General features: G+C 37.4%; 1 protein-coding gene across 1 annotated transcript in view; it reads right to left on the reverse strand.

The window, feature by feature from the left end:
• The window catches only part of IFT57 (intraflagellar transport 57), a 74216-nt gene that overhangs the window by 32441 nt on the left and 19656 nt on the right, over positions 1 to 22119 (reverse strand). Inside the window, exons 5-6 of the mRNA XM_055419439.2 lie at positions 18620 to 18688; positions 2497 to 2619 (exon numbers count right to left, since the gene is read on the reverse strand). Of these exons, the coding sequence (XP_055275414.2) occupies positions 2497 to 2619; positions 18620 to 18688 (192 nt within the window). The remainder of the gene's footprint in view (positions 1 to 2496; positions 2620 to 18619; positions 18689 to 22119) is intronic.

Here is a 22119-nt window from a genome sequence, read left to right on the forward strand (position 1 = left end):
AGGAATTAATTTCTCACCACCCCCGCTCCCCCCCCCTGCCAAATACGAAGTTGAAATCTTAAGAGGTCCTAAACAGACTCTGATGCTGGGAGGAACTGGGGGCAGGAGGAGAAGGGGATGACAGAGAATGAGATGGCTGGATGGCATCACCGACTTGATGGAGGTGAGTTTGAGTGAACTTGGGAGTTGGTGATGGACAGGGAGGCCTGGCGTGCTGTGATTCATGGGGTCGCAAAGAGTCGGACATGACTGAGCGACTGAACTGAACTGAAACAGCCTGCAGATGAGTGAAAGGTTATTGTTTTGTCCAAAAGTAAAGGAGAGGTTTTGGTTTCAGTGGAGTCCGGAGTTGCGGAAGAAGGGGATCTACCATGATGCTGGAGTCAATCTCTCCTGATGAAGGAGGATAATGAGTCCGAGAGAAACCAAATATATTACCAGATTACTTTACTTCTGAGACATGAAAAACATTTCCCTATTCATTAGCAGCTTATTTTCTCAAATCAATGTATAATTTTATTTTTAAGTGAGCTGAATAAAGAATTGACCTTAAAGCTGCAATTCCCATTTGCTACAGCTGAAATACTTAGGGGAAAAAAAGGGTTTATGAACTAACTACTGGACACAAAGACCAAATTATCTGGAGAAGAAGTCAGAAAAAGCAATCAAACATGATTTTACATCAGTATGTTTTACCACAAAAATCTAAACTCAAAATGATATTGACATATTCTAAAAATACCAAACCCCCTAAAAACTTTATCTGACATTTTCGAGTATTGCCTGCAACAGGGATGGTATAGTTAATTTGACACAGTATATCACCGCAAGGTCAAGGCTGGTAATGAATGGCATGAGACTCAGTCCAATTCTGAACTCGTTAATTCTTCCCTGATTTTGTAAGAATCCAGGATTTTTGATTACTGCTATACTGGTTTATAAAACTGTACAGGTTAGCAGTTACATTTATATTCTCTCATTTTTTATTCAATTACTTCTATTATATGGCGATCAAGACCATTTGTGTGGTCCTATTATTATCCTATCAAACATCCTATTGTGAGATATTTGATTTCAAGAGTTTACTTACCTTGAAAGTAAATAAATTAAACTTGCTTCCTTATGGAACTAAAATGTGCTTCAGAGTTCCCAACTACACAATTATTTTAACATGTTCTAACTACAGTCACAATATTAGTGATCTTTTATTTTATGAAGAGAATTTGTTCTGACAAAACTAAAAAATGAGAAATTACATTTTAAGAAAAAATTACATTTTTGCAAATTATGACTTTCAGCAGAGATCAAATCAGGAAAGAAATTCTTATTAATATGTATTTATATATGAGATATATAAACAGGAATTTACCACTGATGTACTCAAATAATAACTGTCCTCCATAATGACTGGGTAAATATATGGTAAACAGGGCTGCAGGATTTGCCCATCTACTCTAGAGAAAGCTTGTTCCACAGCCATTCACAGTCTCGGAAGACCTCTGAGGTCCTTATTTTAAGACTGCCCTAGGAGTGGACTGGCCCTAGGCCATGTCTTAACCTTCTCCAGGATTTAACTCTACAAGCCCATATCCAGACAATCTAGTATGAATTAGCTTCCCAGAAACTGAGAACAGCAGTCTTTGCAAGGCTTCTACTTTGGGGATAGACACACAACCACATTTGCAGAATGACAAGTTTCCCTGGAACTTTGTTACATAATTCTGGAGCTTGTCTCAGGTTCCAAAGATGAAAATCCTTTCTTTCTTTTTAATTTTTTTTTTAACCTAGATGTCTCTCTAGCTCTTTTTAGAGATTACTATAATACTATTATAGTATTGTCTATTATATAGTATCGTCTAAAGAATAGGATTGTCTAGTCACTATTAGTATCGTCTAAAGAATAGGATTGTCTAGTCACTTATTAGCTTGTTCTGAAGTTCTTACTCATACACTGTAGGTAAAAAAGAAGCAGAAACTTCATTAAATGGGCTGATTCATTTGGCCTTATCTCCAAATCTTTTTTGCATATGATTTCTTGACTATTTTCTTAATATTTAACTTTAAGTCATGTGTACTAAATAGATTATGTAAGGTAACTTCCAGGATGTCTTCTGTTTTGCCATCCAGCAGAGATCTAAAACCACTTTTAACTCTATTCAGTTAGTATACAGTCATACAGTCATAGAATTCCAATTTCATTCGATATTCACCTAGACAAAATATGACTGCCAAGAAAATATATCAAAATACATTGAGAAAATACATCTTACTCCCAGGGAAACGTGATATATTCCAAATCATTTTAAAGATGTATTCCTTGATTTGTGGACCATATAACATTATATATCCATTCAACAACAGTTTACTAAATCTCTATTAAAATAAAACACTGGAAACTGAATCCCTTCTTAAGTCATTTGTACAAGTGGGAGTACCCTTGATCCTAAACGGCCACATAAAAATCTATCTGACCAAACTATGCTCTCTCTTCCATACCTTATTGTCAGTCCGGATCGTGACTTTCAATTGTGGTAGCACACGTTCTACTTCCAGACTCCATTCCGCAGCATCTGTTGTAGATTCCAAAATATCTTCTTGTTTGGCAGACTCGTTCATATCCTAAGAAAGGAAAGATATCACAGGATTGAGAGTTTATAAAAAGAAATGGTAAAATTTTGAGGCATTTTAGCAGCACTGCACAATTTATATCAAGCACGGTACTGTTAAAATTATAGCAGCAGAAGAAATTTTTTTCTGTGCTGCTATGCATGTTGAAATAAGATAATGCACCAAGCTACTAGAATAGGAAATAGAATCATAAAGAAGCAAATTTGTGATGTAACTATTTTTTTTTTTTAACAAAGAATAAGGCTGCTGAGATATCAGAGTGAACTCAATAGGAATACTGTCAAATGGACAAGCCATTTAGGTATGTTAGTAACAGTTGACAAGATACAAACACTCACATGTTTGGTAAGAAAACACTTAGATTGAACTCACTGCACTGAAATACAAACCCAAAATGTGAAAAACAAAAATAAATAAAATTCCAGAAGCAAAGGGCACTTCATTTACAAATTGTGTATTTATAAGGTGACATGTTGGTTGGGTTAAACCATAATAAAGCTTAAAAATGTGATTTAATGCAGACCTATTTGAACTCAAATAGGGTAGTGGTCAACTTTCTGCATTTGATTTCTGCCGTTGAGTAATAAGATCAATTCATGCCTCTTTTCAAATTAGAAAAGGAAAACTTTTTTCCCCCATTTTCTTAGCCTTATACACTTCAGCATTAAGTATGTATGGATCTGAAAACAAGGAGATCAAATCAGTCAATGCAAAAGGAAAGTAGTTCTGAATATTCATTGGAAGAACTGATGCTGAAGTTGATGCTCCAATACTGTGGCCACCTGATGTGAAGAGCCAGCTCATTGGAAAAGACCCTGATGCTGGGAAAGACTGAGGGCAGGAGGAGAAGGGGGACAGAGGATGAGATAGTTGGATGGCATCACTGACTCAATGGACATGGGTTAGAGCAAACTCCAGGAGATGGTGAAGGATGGGGAAGCCTGGCATGCTGCAATTCATGGGGTCACAAAAAATCGGACACGACTGAGCGACTGAACAACAACAAAACATAAAGCTTAATATATTAATTTTGGTAGTATTTTTCCTTTTATGTTCCCTTGAAAAATTATTTTAAAAGTAAGGAAAAATATTTATTAATGTAGAAAAAAAGAAACGAGGGACATAAACAGCCAAATACAATGTATAGACCTTCTATGGATTCTAATTTAAATAGTCTATAAAAGGATGTTTTTGAGACAATCAGGGAAATTGGAATGTGGAAGAGTATTAGATGATATTAAGGAACTATTATTAATTTTATAGGTATGATATGACATGGTAGATATGTTTTAAAAAGGACTTAAAAATTAGAGATAAGTGCTGAAATATTTACAAGTGAATTGATGCAGTGTCTGAAATTTACTTTAAAATACGATGGGACAAAGAAAAAAAGAGGCAGGGGCTTCAAAGGAAACACGATCAACCAAATGTTAACTGTTAAATTGGGTACTACTGCCCAAGGGTTCATTATCTCATTCTAATTGTATATATGTTTGAAATTTCCCAAAATACAACATTTAAAATAAAAGACTATATAAACAACCTCACGGTGAAATTACACTCAATGTGAATTTATGTCATTGAAAGATATTTTTATCCAATCTAACACCAAGTATAAGAATAACCTTATATCGGGATTTGATTTTAGGGGGAGCCTGAGGTCTTCAGGGGCTTTGAACTCACTCCTGACTGAATCTCTAGGGCACTGCTAACACGAGAAATCCTCTCTCCCTCTCCTGCCTCCCAGTTCATATCAGCAAGTTCGAAAAGACTCAGAGCCTTAAATGGAGCATATACTGCTTTTTGTTCAGAAATTCTGGGGGCCACACAGTTCTAACCATGAAGTTAGAGGATGGGTAACTAATATATGCTTTTTCATTTCACAATATGTGGTCTGAATTTATTCAGTTACATTCTATTTTTTTAAAAACCCAGAAGTATGAAAAAAAATACAAGGATTATTTTACGAAAAGTAAAATGCGGAAACTCTAAGTGAAAAATGTTCAAGATCCTATTTTAAACATTAAAGTGCTCATTTAAATATAGAAACATTGTATTATATTGAGCACCTAATATAATGCTATATATCTGTATAAACTGAACCCAAGGTAGCACATAGCACCAAAACTGGGGAGCGGTGGTGTATTCACAAAACAGACATGTGTGAAGTTATATAAGGATGTATGTGATGGCATGAGAAGAGATACTGGATCTCCAGGGGAAATGTAAAGCCACGGGGAATGTTCTCAGCCATGTAACTCCACACAGATACTCATTAACATTCATATACTTGCACACTCACTGGCACATCCCAGTTCCCCTCCCTGGCTCTAGGAAGCCCAATTCTGACCAACTCATTGTCTATAACAAACAGCGTGAGGTCTTATGAGGATGAGGGTGAGGGTGGGAGGGTGGATGCACTGCCAGTGGGATATGAGCCCTGACATCTGGGGTGTGTGTATGGTATATACACAGGCTTGCTCCTGCCAGGATTACGAGTCCCCCCATGTCCCACCCCTGCAGATCTGGGCTGAATCAAAAAGGGACATGTCCTCTGAAGCAGCAGTTTTTCTATGATTAACAGAATATAGATGTTCTAATCACTGATTTAAAAATCAGTTTGCTTTACAGACCCACTGTCTGAATGAACAGAAATTGGTATTCTTGATGAAATACCTGAGCCATTGCTCCCCAAGACCATCCTTTCATCCCCATGCGCCTTCCTCCTTTTCTTACTACAGGGTGGAGCTCAGAATCACCAAAGCCATCCACATTCCCACTTTCTTCAGGCCTGAACATAGGATTATTCAAGTTGTGCATAACATACTTAAAATTTTTACTCAAGGAAGGGCACATTTTTCTAATTTTCACAAAGGCAAATGGGTTAGCATTGGCCCTGTCTGAATCAGACTCAGAATCCAAGAGTTAACAGAATACATGGAGATCAAACACTACATCAAGATACTCCAGTGTATGAGCTACTATTTATTTTTATACTGGGCCCTTTAGTAAGCTGCATTTACCCTTCTTAGCTTATTATTTGGTTCTGGTAAGCAATGATTTGCTAATTCCTACTTCCAATGTCTTGAAATGATTTAATGTAGTAGCTCGAAAGTTTTCACTCAGTCCTCGGCTATGGTTAATATACTGGGAGAAATAACCTAGTTTACTAAAAGAAAGAGCAAAAAAAATCACATTAGATTTGGTAGAGCAGCATTAACGTATTCAAACTATACAGTCTCTACTTCCATCTTCGCACATATGTTTCATAACTTTGTTCCTCACTCAAAATTTCCTAATGCCTAATAAGTGGATACATTCACTGAACAAGCCCTACATATTAAGTATAAATCATTTTAACCATGCCTTGGTTATAATACTTTGAGAAAACCTTTCCTTTCTAATTGTTTCTCTGATAACAAATGGTATTTTATGTGAAGCTATTAGTAAAGAGAAATAAACTGCTGTTTCCACTTAATCAAAATTTTATATCATCAAGATGAAGTCCCCCTCTGAAACAACATTAACTAAGATAAAGGATGCCTCTTGGGAAATTGCATTTTCTAGTTAATGTTGCTGAAGAAACAATTAGAAGCTCAATAATACGCAGACTATCCTGAAGTCTCATTTATAATTAATTAATTTACCAATAAGCTATCTGTTAAGTTTCTACAACATGCAAGGTAAGAATCCAGGCACTGTGCTTAGTATGGGATGACAAAAGGATTTAATTCCTGCATGTAAAGAGTTTATAGCCTATTAGAAAGCATCTGAGGCTAGTTAATGCAGGTAATAATTGGTCCTAAGGAAAAAAAAAACAGGTGAGAACTGACCCTAAGACTGCCAAAGGAAGAAATGTGGATAACAGTCTAAGCCATCCCATAATGTAACCTTGATGCATATTACCCAAGGTCAGTTCAAGGATCAAACATGCTATGGTACTAGCCTGCTCAGAATCCTATTTCAGAAAGTAGTCTCCCCTTTTCCCAGGAAATATGAATGGGATAGTTTAGCATCTGAAGAAATACTATGTTCTCTGTGTGTGCATTTATGTACACACACATGCACACACATCAGTTCAGTTCAGTCGCTCAGTCATGTCCAACTCTTTGTAACCCCATGAATCACAGCATGCCAGGCCTCCCTGTCCATCACTAACACCCGGAGTTCACTCAAACTCATTTCCATCGAGTCGGTGATGCCATCCAGCCATCTCATTCTCTGTCGTCCCCTTCTCCTCCCGCCCCCAATCCCTCCCAGCATCAGAGTCTCTTCCAGTGAGTCAACTCGTCGCATGAGGTGGCCAAAGTATTGGAGTTTCAGCTTTAGCATCAGTCCTTCCAATGAACACCCAGGATTGATCTCCTCTAGAATGGACTGGTTGGATCTCCTTGCAGTCCAAGGGACTCTCAAGAGTCTTCTCCAGCACCACAGTTCAAAAGCATCAATTCTTTGGCGATCAGCTTACACATAAATATACACAATTAGATGTGGTTTTGGTCTTATGATGATAGAGAGGTAATAAGGAAAGGCCCTGCATATCAGAACGGGAGATCACATGAGGGTAAATAAAGCCATTGCATGGGTAGACCCGAGAGTGAAGTTCAAGGCTCAGGCACCCATGAGAAGACATTTCCGATAACAGATACCTCAAGTCAGACATCACAGAGAGATAACAAGTTCAGACTGGAGCCGTTTCTTTTTCTTACGACCTGGATCATGAAGGCCTGGGCAGAAACTGGACTCATGGACTTCCGGGTGAAAATGGGAGATGAAGGGAGATTTAGAAGATCCCAACATATACCTAAAAGACTCTTACTCCTTGGAAGGGAAGCTATGACCAACCTAGATAGTATATTAAAAAGCAGAGACATTACTTTGCCAACAAAGGTCTGTCTAGTCAAGGCTATGGTTTTTCCCGTGGTCATGTATGGATGTGAGAGTTGGACTGTGAAGAAAGCTGATCGCCGAAGAATTGATGCTTTTGAACTGTGGTGCTGGAGAAGACTCTTGAGAGTCCCTTGGACTGTAAGGAGATCCAACCAGTCCATTCTAAAGGAGATCAGTTCTGGGTATTCATTGGAAGGACTGATGCTAAAGCTGAAGCTCCAATATTTTGGCCACCTAATGCGAAGAGTTAACTCCCTGGAAAAGACTCTGATGCTGGGAAGGATTGGGGGCGGGAGGAGAAGGGGATGACAGAGAATGAGATGGCTGGATGGCATCACCGACTCGATAGACATGAGTTTGAGTGAACTCCGGGAGTTGGTGACGGACAGGGAGGCCTGGGGTGCTGTGATTCATGGGGTCGCAAGGAGTCGGACATGAGTGAGAGACTGAACTGAACTGAACATATAACTAGTAGTGAAACAAGAGCAAGGGGAGGTGCTTAAGCCTACAACTACCAAGTCCAAATCCCTGCCTCTCAGGAAGGTCAGACACCACCGTCAGAATGGATTTCGGATATGGGGAATGCTGACATTTACTGGCTATAACTTAATTTTTTTGACGTCTCTTATTGTACTACGCTGTAATACAATGATGCCTTAGAAGTGGACAAACCTGGATATGACTGATACCACACTAAACGATCCCAGATAACTATAAGTTTTGCTTTCTAATGTCTGCTTTTAAATTGTTCCTAGAGCTGTGTTTATTATCAAGATGCTAGTGATCACCTGTGGCTGTCTTCCTGCTTGTCTGTAGCACCTCTTCCTTCTCCTAAGCTGCTGTTGATTTAGAAACCTAATAACCAACTTTGTTAAAATTTAGGCAAAGTTGGACTTCCCAGGTGGTGCAGTGGTAAAGAATCCACCTGCCAATGCAGGAGACTCAAGAGATGCGGGTTTGATCCCTGGGTCAGGAAGATCCCCTGGAGAAGGAAATGGCAACCCACTCCAGTATTCTTGCCTGGGAAATCCCACGGACAGAAGAGCCTGGCGGGCTACAGTCCATGGGGTTGCAGAATCGGACATGACTGAGCGACTGAACACAAGAATACAAGAGAAAAAAGTGAGCATTCAGGGATGGAGGGCAGTGAGGTTAGGACTTTTCACAGAAAAATTTTAAATGAAAGTGTTTATTCTTATTTTGGTTGTTCAGGGGCCTTTTTTGAATTCTGCCTCATTTGCCGCATTTCCAAGATAGGCTAGATGGCCAAAAGGCTAATAGAGTATATATAGTATTACTACGGATTAAACAGGGTTTCTCCTAAGGGTATCTAGTGTCCCTCTTTCCCGTCTATCAATAAAGCTACAGAAAGGGGTAAATAAGTTATTGATATTTCAATCAGAGTATTTCCTCAAAATCTAATGATTTTAACAAATTATATTTAAGGCAGAGTTAAAACCATTCGTGTCGCTACAAGTCAATTCTTCTTCATGATTAAAGAAGCACATAATGTGAGTCTAATTCATTATTTTCTTTCCAAATTAGGTTTTACATGATTTAACACTATATTACTGTGAAGAAAAATGTTTAATACCATACAAAAAGTACCTTCAAATTTGCTCTGAATAACCAAATTAAACCCTGGCTAATCTATTAAAAGAAATAGATAGATGGTAGCCTCTGTCTTGAAATAGATGAAGTTTGCAGAAGTTTTCTTAAGTTCAATTTTAAGACTATCAAAATAAATTTTATTGAGTTATAATGTGAACCAAGACTTGAACAAATTTTGTTCCCACATACCAGAAAGGGTAAAAAGCTCCACAAATCAACACAAAGCAAATTAAATTTTCCAATAAAAGATCTGAAATTGTTTTTGAATGAGAATTTAATCTCCAATATTATTTCTATTTAACACATCAAACTACCTTTGCTACTTTAAATACTTTAGCTACACTGGTACACTAAGTGCTAAGATAAAATCATTTCTATAGACTTTTTATTTTCTCAAACTAAAACCAAAGAAAGTAACACAGGAAGTATGTCTGGAGGAAATAATGTAGACATTATACTTGGTGTTGCAGAGTATGCAAAACAAGTCTAACTTTTTATGGCAGGAATTTCTTTAAGGTTTCTTTTGAGATTGCAACCACATGGATAATATACCAGCACTCAAGATAGGCTAGATGGCCAAAAGGCTAATAGAGTATATATAGTATTACTACGGATTAAACAGGGTTTCTCCTAAGGGTATCTAGTGAAGAGCTCAACTCATACCTACTGAGAGGAATATTAAAATCCAATTAATTGTCAAAATTAAATATTCCCAGGACTCAGGGAACTAAGTTGTCTTAAGAATCACCACAGTGTGATGTAAATGTTAAGACAATGAGTCAGGCATCCCACCTCTGGTCAGATTCCACTTTCATCACTTACTAGCTGCTAATCACTAAATCTCAGGGTCCCCATCTGTAAAATGGAAGTAATAATTGTACCCTCTCCACATTGATAGGGTTATTATGGGATTAAATTAAATGATGTATTTGAAAGGCTTTCATAATACTTGATACATAATAAGTCTCCAATATATGTTAGTAGTTATAATTACCATTACAATTATTATATGCCAAGCATGGTATTAGATGCTTTTACACACAGATTAAATGCCCAGTAATAAGACCATGAATCAAAGGAGCCTTATTCCCATTTTTTCAAATAAGAAAAATGAGGTAGAGAGCAGTTATGCAATTTTCCCAGTGTCACATCATTAGTAAGTGGCAGGGCCCAGGCAAGGTCACCCTAGAGCACAAGCTCTGAAGCACCTTACTTTATGGCTATCAATCCTTTGTCATATAAGTTACAACTATATTTGTCCAGTTTCTTACTTGTCTTTTAACTTTATGGTATTCCCCATCCCTCCGTAAGTAAGGTTTTAAGTTTTATGCATTCAGATTTATCAGTACTCTTCCCTTACGGTTTTTAGTTTTCTCGCCATGCTTTAGCATACCTATTTCAACCCATGAATATTACACTTGCCACTCATATCCTTGGGCCTCATCAGTTTTTAATTTGTTGATCCATATAAGGTTTACTTGGATGTAAGATATGAGGGAGGAATCCATCTTTTTTCTCCAAATGAACAGCTTGTTACCTCATCACCATTTAATTGAATCTCTGATTAATTTGCATTTCTTCATATACTAATATAACCATATATGTGGATTATTTTTTTAACTCTGTACTACTTCAGTAATCTATTTTTGCATCAGTATAATTTTTTTCAGACTTATAAAAAAATTACACAAATAGCATTAAAAATTCACATATACCCTTCATCCAGATTCACTAAATGTCAGCGTCTCACTTGACCTTAGGGCAATTATGTGTAAAGGGATACAATGTTTATATCTAGGTGCTGAGATTTGAAGAAATTTTTAATTTTTTCTTTGTATTCTTTTGGGCTTTCATTTAAAATAAACAAGGAATATATTTTACCTTTGAAAAGAATAAAGTTTTTTCAGTAAAAACAAGTAAAAATGTAAGCTTGATTAAGTTCCAAAAACTAGCTGGTACAGCGGTGATAAATGCTTTGGGAGTCTGAATAAGAGAGAGAAGCGCATCTTAATGGCAATGGTGAAACTTAAGTTTAACTTTACAAGGAAGTTTGGGATGTAAACAGGTAGAAGAGGCAAGTCAAGCGTTTACATAGGCAGGAAAACATCATAAACCAAATATGAAATATGGAATGAACATAGCTTGTGAAGATCACATGAGATGAGAGACTAGGAGATCAAAAAGCTAAATATTGGGAAGCAAAAGAAAATTGAATATATCGTGAAGACCTCAGAGGCCAGGCTGAGGACTTTCAATTTTGTCCTCTAAGCCAGAGAACAAAGAAAAGTTACAAACAATGTAAAATAATTTAACCTAACAAATCTTAGTTTAGTACCTACTAAATACCAGGTACTGTTCTACTCCAGGGATAGTGAATAAAATGATAAAAATCCTCATAAAAGAATATTTTAGTTTTATGAAAATTTATGGGTTGTAGATTTGTGAATCATAGGATTAAATGGAGCTGGGGTGATAAAGAAAGGTATCACTAAAGAGGCAGGATTTGAGCTGAACCTTAAACATTGAAGGGTCAGGTAGAGAGATGATAGGAAGGCATTTTAGGTAAGAGACAAAAGAGGATGAGATGAGAGCAGATATACTCAAGAGGTTACCTTGAAACCTCATGAGTCTACCTGGAAAAGTTATCCCAGCAAAAGAAAATAAAGTTGGCTATATGGACAGTTGTCAAGTTGCTAAGGGTTTTGAAAGCCAGACCAAAAAATGTATTGCTTTGTAATCTGTCTAAACTCAGCTGTAGGCAATGAAAAGCCAATAAATGTTATTGGATTCAGAATGATCTGGCAAAAGTCATGTTTGGGGAAGTAACATCAAAGAGTAAGAGGAAATTCTCTAGTGGTCCAGTGGTTAGGAATCCATGCTTTCACTGTCGAGGGCCCAGGTTCAATCCCTGATCAGGGAACTATGATCCCACAACATGAGGAAAAAAAAGATTGAGGAATAAGAGGAAAAATATTTCAGCAAAGGGTGGAGTTGGGGAAGGTGAATATGAGAGGAATTTCAAAGGCACCATTGACAGGTCTTAGTAACTACCTACATGTCCTGGATGAAAATGAATCAGTTGTCAGATATTCAAAGCTCTAACACTGTGAGGGGCAGACGGGTGCAGGTGAGGGTTTTTAAGAATATAGGTTTATAGAAGAGCGCACAATCTAGTGTACTGAATTTTATAATAAATAGCATGCCATTAGTGTTGATTAGGACTTCCCTGGTGGCTCAGATGGTAAAGCGTCTGTCTACAATGAGGGAGGCCCGGGTTCGAGCCCTGGGTTGGGAAGATCCCCTGGAGAAGGAAATGGCAATCCACTCAAGTACTATTGCCTGGAAAATCCCATGTACAGAGAAGCCTGGTAGGCTACAGCCTATGGGGTCGCAAAGAGCTGGACATGTCTGAGTGACTTCACTTTCTTTCACTTTTCAGTGTTGATTAAGGAAGTAAAATCCACCCACTGATAAAATGACAGCTTTCAAATGATTCCTAGAAAAGATCCTAAAACTACAATACTTTTCATTAGATTTCCCTTAGTCATCTCTATAGGGGAGATCCTATGTGACAGCAGACTGAGTCCAATGGGCCTTCAATAATAATCCAGCGACAGATAATGAAATTAAAGCCATGCTATCACCAGAGCTTCCTAATTTACATAAAAATGCAATCTTCCTTATAACTTACATGCTACGTAATTTTCTTACTCAAAAATATTCATGGCGGTTTAGAATTTTGTATTGTGATACTGGGGCTTTTTTCTATTCTCCCATAACACCTAAGAATGTTTATAACTAATTCCAATCTCGAGGAGAGGTAAAAATTATACAAAATAAGAAATTCATCAAACATATACTCTCTGCCAGCACCATGCTAGGTGTGCTCCCCAAGTTCTGTAAATCTTAAAACAACCCTGGGTTGAATTGTGTCCCCACCTATAGACAAGAAAGATGAGTTAGAGAGAGGATAAGTCATGGCCATGTGGTCAGGATTTTATATCGAAGGCTGCTTTTACACTGTAGCACTGGCCTTAAAGGTATGGACTCAGAGTTGTAAAAGACCTTGAAAAGTCCTTGCTTCCTCACAATAAAACCAGGATGAAGATGAGGATCTTTCCTATTTTAAGTGTGGATTCAAAAGCGACGCTAAAGATCAAGTAAAACTCTCTTTTACACCCAGCAAGAGCTGCCATTTGAGTCTCCTCTGAGCAGTGAGGGGTGCAGCTTTTTTCTCTAACCTACATTTCCTATTCACCTCCAGATGTGAAACTGCTGGGGTGGTATGGGTTAGTTACCAGAGAAATAAAAGCATTTGCTCAGCCATAACGCATTCCATCACACTCAAAACATGTGGCGTTTTAATTGTTTCTTCTGTGAAGAAGCACAGTCACAGCACAGAGAGGAGAACTCACACCCCATTGTTTTAGGAAAGGAGAAGAAAGAACATTTTCCTGAAGCAGGAATCAGAACCAGGGGTAAACTATGGGGCATGTCGTGTTGTAGCATGGTATATTTTCCCTCGTATTACTCAGAAAGACACTCTGTTGAACAGTAAAGTGTAAACCATACGTAAAGTGAAGAAAATGTAAAGTATTTAAGCTATTAATCAAAGTAGATCCATCTACTTCCCCTTTTTGATTACAATATTGCAGACTTGCCACAATGACACCCTAAACTACAACTGAAATGATTTTTATCCTAAGCCCAGAGTTTTACTTCCTTACAGCTTTTGCCTTTTAAGCTAAAAATTCTCTCGTTCCTGCTACAATGAATTTTTTGCTAAGTAATTAAAAACCATTGTGTTTAAACCTTTTCAGAGAGTTGGGTTTGTGCTGTATAACTTAGGATTTGGTTTCTAAAACCTTAAATTTAGCATCTCAAGGAAGAATGGTGTCTATGGCATATTTGAAAAAAATGTTTTGAAATGAAATGATGGGCATTTAAAAATAGAATTCAGAGAGTGTGCAGCTTCCCTCCTATTTTTTTTTTTTTTTGCTGGGGGAGAAGAATGAGACATCTGCATTATGCTGCCAGATCACTAGTGCTGGGATTCTGTTGAGCTTCAGAACGGAGAGGTTTTTCAGAGACCACTCATAATTACAGCCTAGTTACCATGAACATTGCAGGCACTTTCTAATCAGCATGCTCAAATTTCAAACGGTAATAACCAGAACACCTGCCGAACACCTTGCTTCCTTCACTGCTCCCACTCCTCACATCTTTGAACATTCTACCCCATCACTAACCCTCACAGATTCTGCCCAACTGTCAGAGCTTCATTCCACACTAGTGTCCCCCACCCCGTGGCCACTCTCACAGATGCTTTTACTCAATTTCAGACTTGGAAAACATTTGGAAACCAGAGGGTCTAAGAGAATGTGGAACTCTGGGGGCTAGCATTTTTTTTCTTTCTAAGAAAAAAATCAAAATTTTAACAAGTAGCCTGCAAATCAAACTCTGGAAAAACAAAACAATCCCTCACTAGTTGTAGGAATTGTTTTCTTACACAGTATGGGCACAAACCTCAGCGATGTTGCAGGTTTGGCTTCAGACCACTTCAATAAAGTGAATACCACAATAAAGTGAATCACACAACTGTTTCGGTTTCCCAGTGCACATAAGAGATACGTTTACAATACACTGTAGTCTGTTAAGTGTGCAACAGCATTATGTCTCAAAAATAATGTACATGCTTTAATTTAAAAAGATTTTATCAATAAAAATGCTGTCATCTGAGCCTTTAGCAAGTTATAGTGGTAACATCAAGATCATTGATAAAAAAAGATCACTGATCACAAATTGCCATAACAAATATAATAATTATGGAAAAGTTTGAAACATTTCTAGAATTATCAAAATATGACACAGAGACCAAGTGAGAAAATACTGTTGGAAAAATAACACCAGCAGACTTGCTTGATGCAGGGTTGCCGCAAATCTTTGATTTGTTAAAAAAAGAAAAAAAAAAAAAGCAGTATCTGCAAAATGCAGTGTTTGCAAAGCACAATAAAGTGAAGTATCACAAGATGAGGTATACCTGTGTTATTGGTAAAACCATAATGCGTTAAGAGACTGGAGGAGGAAATCAAAGCAAAAATGGCTTCAAAGTATATTTTTTAAACCTCAAAGTAGATAACTATTCTGAAAAACACCTGCTTCCACACAAGCCAACGCCATCACCGCAAGCATTCATGATTGATAGGAAGCACCATTTTCTTAGAACCCTGGTTTCAGTGTTTATGAAATGCTGCTGCCACATCATGCTCTGATTAAGCAGACATTGCAAAGTTTAGTCAATGGGCACGCAGAATCTCTTTACAACTTCTTCAAATTAGCAGTTATAGGCTTCAGCTATTTAGTGGGAGTAAGGACGCTGGACCTCTTGGATTTCTTTGACTTGCGCTCAGCTGGGCAGCAAGTGGCTTTCCTTCTGTCACCTCCTTCAGGCTCTGTCCTATGTGCAGAGCTACCGATCCTGGGGGTTGCCTCCTTCCCAGGGCAGAATGCCTCCAGAGACCAAGCCCAGCAGGCAGCACTTCTCCACAGCTTCTCAGCAGGCTGGCCAAGGCTTTATCAGGCCTGACTCACAGTTCCATCCCCCCTCAGCCCAATACCGCTTTCTCACCGTCTTTTCACCATGAACATCTTGCATCCCAAACTGTCTTAGTGTCTACTTCCAGAGAACACGATCTACAATGTATCTCTGTTTCATTTGCCTTCTCTCTTGTTCTACCACAAGTCTCAGGAAAATGCTCATGTAGCCCAGCTTCTTGAGTTACCACCATCCTTAAGAGCAAACTCCTCAGGGTCTAGACTATGCTTTATTAAATGAAAGAAAGGAATGTAAGTAGATTTCTCCCTGCACGATCCTACATGGTACATAAAAGAGAACCCAACCATTGCTGAGAGAGTCTCTTCTCTATGAAGATTAAACTATACTTTCTCATAAAATTATAAATATAAAATATCATCCATTCACACTTGTTTTCATTCAATATTATTCAATATCGAGCATGTTCTTCACAACAGGCACAGGGAGGTGAAAAAGCAGTTTAAAACGTTTCTGCTCTAGAGGAGTTTGCGTTCTACTGGTTGAGACAGACAATAAACAAATCAGATGAGTATGATGGCAGAGCCTGTGAAGAACCATAAAGCTGGGGGAGGAGACAGAGAATGACTGGAGAAGCATCTAATGTTTCAAAACTACAGGTAGAGAGGACTGCTGTAAGCCACATGCCGCAGGGCTGGCACAGTCACATACACATTTAGGAAATCAATTTCCTAGATAGAATCCACCATTCTTGTTCCAGCGATGAATTCATCACATCAACTTGAGTGATATAATATTTCTTTTGCATTGTGAGCCCACCTGCTTCATGAAACATAAAATCTTAAACCTGTGTTACTAACTAAATCTGTGTTGCTCTGTCTTAGGCAAAGAGCAGCCTGAGCCATTGCAAGCTCTAGTCAGATACAGCTGTCTCAGGCAGATGGCTTTAGTGGGCAACATCATAAACTTGCCAGATTTTTTAAAATATGAAAGGGTTTTCTGCCTCATTAGTACTTCATGGCTGACTATCCACAAACACCTGGTGTTCAGACTTTTTCCTCTTGTGAAAACGCAACCATACAGTCTTAGCTCAAAAAAGTATAGGTTATATATGAATAACTATCGACCAAAGGATCTAATACTTAGATCATTTATAAAGTCACTGGTAGAGCAAAAACCCATCCTTACACAGTTTAATGGAGGTGAAAAACTGAAATTAGGACCAATAGGGACTTAGAGTCATGGTAGAGTCAAGTTAAATTACTTTGCTCCTTCCCAATACTCAAACTAATAGTCTAGAGGGAATCACAGGTGACCTGCACAAGCTTCTATTTACACCATCAATATAAGAATGAATAGTACAAATAACAACTTCTTTATAAGAATAACTGTGTATGCAACTCTACTTTTGTTTTTTTCTTCACACTTTAGAACTCTGTCATCACATCTTCATTGCAAGAACACCAAGCACCAAAGCAACCTTCCTTAAGTTAGTAATCTACGCCATTGAACTCTTTGTTATAAGGTAAAGGAAAAAAAGCAACAGACTTGGGAGTTTGAAGAAACTGAGCTAAAATTAAGGCACTGCAATTCATTTGCTTTTTAAAAGATTAAACTGTCTCAAGGTTAGAAATTTCAGTTTTTGTACCTGTAAAATGGAGGTAACATCTTCTCAAATACCTTAAAAGGCCAGGAAAGGATGTGTTTTAAAGTACCCTGAAAACTATAGTGATTGGCAAGTATATTGTTGTAACTGAAGCTTGGCTATATTTAAATGTTAACATATTATTTTGAAATAATTTTCAATTAAGCAACAAAAAATTTACTTGTTCATTTAAGAGAATTTAGTCAGTACCTTCTGTGTTACACTATGAAGAATATAAAAAATGATAGTTACTTCTGTTACCAAGGAGCTTATACAAGTCAGATTTAAGAGAAGGAATGTGGGGGGAAGTGTGGTTGTGGTTTTCGCCAGTAACTTGCAAGTACTTTCTATGTGCGAGACAGACATTGTATAAATGCTTTATGTGCAGTAACTCTTTTAATCTTTAAAAAATCTTTGTTAAAGGTAATAGTTTTATTCTGATTTTATGGATGATGAAGATATGGCACAAGAAGATTGGAAACCTACTCAAAGTCTTACACCTAGTAAGTACTGAAAAGTCTCAAAGACAACTCACACAGTCAGGCAAGTTAGCCACATTATATTACATACACCTCAAGTTGGGCAGAAAACAGACACATATTGTTAATAATAGTTACAAATGCTAGCAATACTATGGCAGTGAATGATAAGTGAAGAGACCACCTTGGGGTGAGGTGGCCAAGGAATTCTTCATGATATGTACCCAAAACCAGATCCAAATTTGTTTGCAGAATTAAGATAAGAAAAATTAAATAAAGGACAAATAAGATTTTGTTTCATATGTACTTCTGTGGCATGCAATAAGTATCACTTTATTGAAATATACATATAGGAAAATACAAAACTCCCAAGTGTACTCTGAAATTATTTCATTGAGTGGGTTTTCTTTTATAGACTGGGCTTATTTCCTAATTAAAATAAAGCAAAAACTGACTGGAAGCAACTGACCATCTATTCATATACCAGTCTTAATATAATCCATTTTATTTCAAAGAATTACCTACAATTTAAGTATTTTCCTATAATGAAGACCATTACAGGCCATTATAACGGAAAATAACTTGAAGTTGACATTGAGTTGATATTTCATGACATAGACCAGAGGCTCTTCCACCTGCCCCTCTGAGTTTTATATTTGCTATAACATTTTATGTATAGGAAAATAATTTCAAGAGCTACTCTTCAAATGACACACAGAACAATGGCCAACAATGATTTTTACTTGCTTCCATTCCCAGCAGAATACATGTACTGACTGCTTGTTGGTCCTGCATGTATCCCATGTAACTTACCAAGCGATAGGTCTGGGCCTTCAAAACGTTGAGATCAATAAAGTTTTCTTCATTGTCTGTCTCCTCTTCCTTAGGAAAATAAAAGAGTTTAAAAGTTAATAATTATAAAAGTTGTAATTTAAAAATATATTTCCAGATTTTTTTTACATTAGGTCTTTGTTGGTTATTATTTTAAATATAGCAATGTGTATGTGTCAATTCCAAACACTTATGTTAAGCTTGACAGGAAGACTAACAAAGAAAGCACATTTAAAAGCCTAGTAGTGTGCATAAAGTAGGGCATTATGTTATCTGTTTTTTGAGGTTTTGATGATGCCATTTAAAAATAGGATTTGTTTTTCTTACAATCACTTAAGAAAAAAAAGAGCTGTGAAACTAGGGATAAATAAACATAAGAATAGAATAAGCAACAGTTAATGGAAATTTTGAGTAAGATGACTAAAATGGACAAAAATGAGAGGTTGATAGATATGGAATACTCTCACCTACTCCAGGGACCAATCACAGTAATGTATATTTTTGACATCTCATCGCCTATATGCTTAAGTTTAAAGATATTAAATATTAATTCTATATAAGGATGTAAGATATTAACCTTGTATCTTAGATATTAACTATCTAATAAAAGGATAATTCAGGTAGATTCCAAGCTGGTCCTGATTCTGAGCCCAACTGATGAGGGGGATAGGGTCAGAAGTGACCCTTTGACAAGCAATCTCCTCCCCAGTACACAGTAAATACAGAGTATGAGCAGGCTGTATAAGCAGGTAGGACAAAATGTTAAAATGTCTTTGTGGTGACAAGTGACAAAGTAGGTGAAGCAATTTTAACAAGAATATCCAAAGCTTAAAGACAAGATAATGAGGCCAATGGAGCTTGGTTCTAAAGTCTTGTAAAGAAAAACAAAAAAAGTGAGTGGGAGTTGTTTGGTGGACACTTTCACATGTAGAGCTGCACAGAAGCTGCAGTCATAGATTTCAAAGATAACCGTTATCTTTAAGCACTAAGAAGTATGTAAGACAGTGTTTCTTAAAATGTGGTTCTTAGATCAGCAGTATTAGTATCACCTGGGAGCTTGTGACAATGTAATCTAACCATTCCAGATCTACAAAGAAATTCCTAGGAGTGGGGCCACTAAGCTGAGCATTAGAACTATGTTAATCTTTAAGAAACTGGAAAGATTATAGTAAAATATGAAACAATATAAACGCAGATAACGTACAATCAAATAATGTTCACTTTTTTAGGGATGGAGGCAGTGGGGCCTAGATGTGTAAACAAAACTGATGTGTTTACATCTTAAATCCTAAGCATATATGCAGATGCACATCTTTGAGAAACAGTTCAGTCTATCCCATGTTTGCACTAATGATGGTGTACTTAACCAGAGCAAATGATAGAGATGCCAATGACTCAGTGCCGATGGGAGAAGAGACAAGTTTATAATGCTTTTATAATAACCTAATCAGTACTGTTTACATAGGTGATCAATAAGTACTTGTTGAACTGTGGTCGACTGAACACTATTAGGCAAAAAGCTTTAAGAGTAGGTCCTAGAAAAAGAATTTAAGTTATTAAAAATTATTAAGAAAGCATTCAAAATGAATTTGAATACAAACAAACTCAAAAAATAGTTTTAAATTAAGAAGATTTTAATCTCAGTAATTTAAAAGGTACGCAACAATTTCCTGTCATTTCTTTGCCTAATATGTGTCTTAATTCTCTTGCTGCCAATTACTAAGGATATGATTATATACTGTGAGGACATTCTGTGAGAATATTCTTTGAGAATATCCTGTGTCGTGATCCCAGGAGTTCTTCCCTCTCGGACGCCCTCCCTCCCTCCTTCCCCCATCCCTCTCTCTCACTTTCCAGTTATCAATGTGTCCTAACTTGATAACGACCAGTCTAAAATGGAAGCTTTTGAGTTTCGTGCTGATCACAGAACTTTACTTTGTCAGAAACGATCTCTGCCATCTGTGAGCCATCCCACAATCTCTGGCAATAAAATGAAGTAATATCCCACCATCCAGAGGCTTTCGGCACTCACCCAGCTCTCCTTACTAAGAGCAATGGGAGAGGTAAGAGGCTGCCTTAGAATAAAATAATAACACCAAGGCAGAAGGAAAAGAGAAAAATTCAAGAGACATGATATAAGGGAACTAAGAGACTCAGACACAACCCTTTGAGGAAGGCTTCAGCTTGGTCTTATGACAGCAGAAGGTCTTTACTTCACAGTTAGCAAGAAATGTGTGAAGAGGATGCTTTCTAGTTTGTTTCTCTATACAAATAGCAATGCTGCTTTGAACTTTAAATGGTTCTCAGAAAAAAAACAACACAACAACAACCTCTATTTTCTAAAAGTTACAAGCAATGTGCTGACAGACGATTTTTTGTCAAATATTTAATGAACAGCTACTATGCACCAGGCATTGCATAATAAACTGGGGACATAAAATGTGCAAAACTGGTTTATGCCCTCATGGAGTTTTCCTTCTGATTAGTTGGTTTTTGTCCTTTTTTGCCCTGACTAGCTGTTTTGAGTTATAGGTCTTTGAAGCTAAATATTGATGCATTAGGACCAGGTATCTGTAGATAAATTATTTACCACTAATAATAAACAGTAACTAAGAAACAAGATGAGGAAATATCTGAGTAAAATAAGTGAGATGAACAACAGGGACTATATGAGGACTTACAATTTTCTGAGCCTGAACGGAAAGATTTATTACACAAAGAATAAAGTCTAAAACTCCCTAAAATGACCGAAATGATCTGGACCTGGTCTTTCTTCCCAGTTAACCCTGAAGAAGGGAATGGCAACCCACTCCAGTATTCTTGCCTGGAGAAGTCTATGGGCAGAGGAGCCTGACGGGCTATAGTCCATGGGGTCGCAAAGAGCCATACAAGACTGTGCAACTAACATACAAAGTCTTAAGTCACTCTCCTCCTCAGTCAGGAGAGCTGGCCAAAATGGTTTTCTCTAAGTTCCTTGACCATGGAAAGAGCCCTCCTTCCTCTGAGTTTTTGTATATGCAGCTCCACCAGGGTCTTGCCCAGTGCTTGCTACATAACAGGTGCTCAATAAACACATGAATGACTACATTTTTACCTTAACTTTAGAAATTTATCACATTAAGAAAGATATCTTTTAAACTGATTGGTTTTACAATGGTCTTTTTCTTTCTATAGATAGTAGTCATCTTTTAAAAAATCAACTTATTTATTTTAACTGGAGGCTAATTACTATATAATACTTGGTAGTTTTTGCCATACAATGACATTAATCAGCCATGGGTGTACATGTGTCCCCCAACCCGAACCCCCCCTCCCACCTCCCTTCCCATCCCATCCCTCTGGGTTGTCCCAGTGCACCAGCTTTGAGTGCCTTCTGCATGCATCGAACCTGGACTGGTCATTTGTTTCACATATGGTAATATACATGCTTCAATGCTATTCTCTCAAATCATCCCACCCTTGTCTTCTCCCATAGAGTCAAA

This window comes from Moschus berezovskii, chromosome 1, assembly GCF_049115385.1.
Source record: "Moschus berezovskii isolate FMDL1 chromosome 1, NW_MosBer_1.0, whole genome shotgun sequence".
Lineage (NCBI taxonomy): Eukaryota > Metazoa > Chordata > Mammalia > Artiodactyla > Moschidae > Moschus > Moschus berezovskii.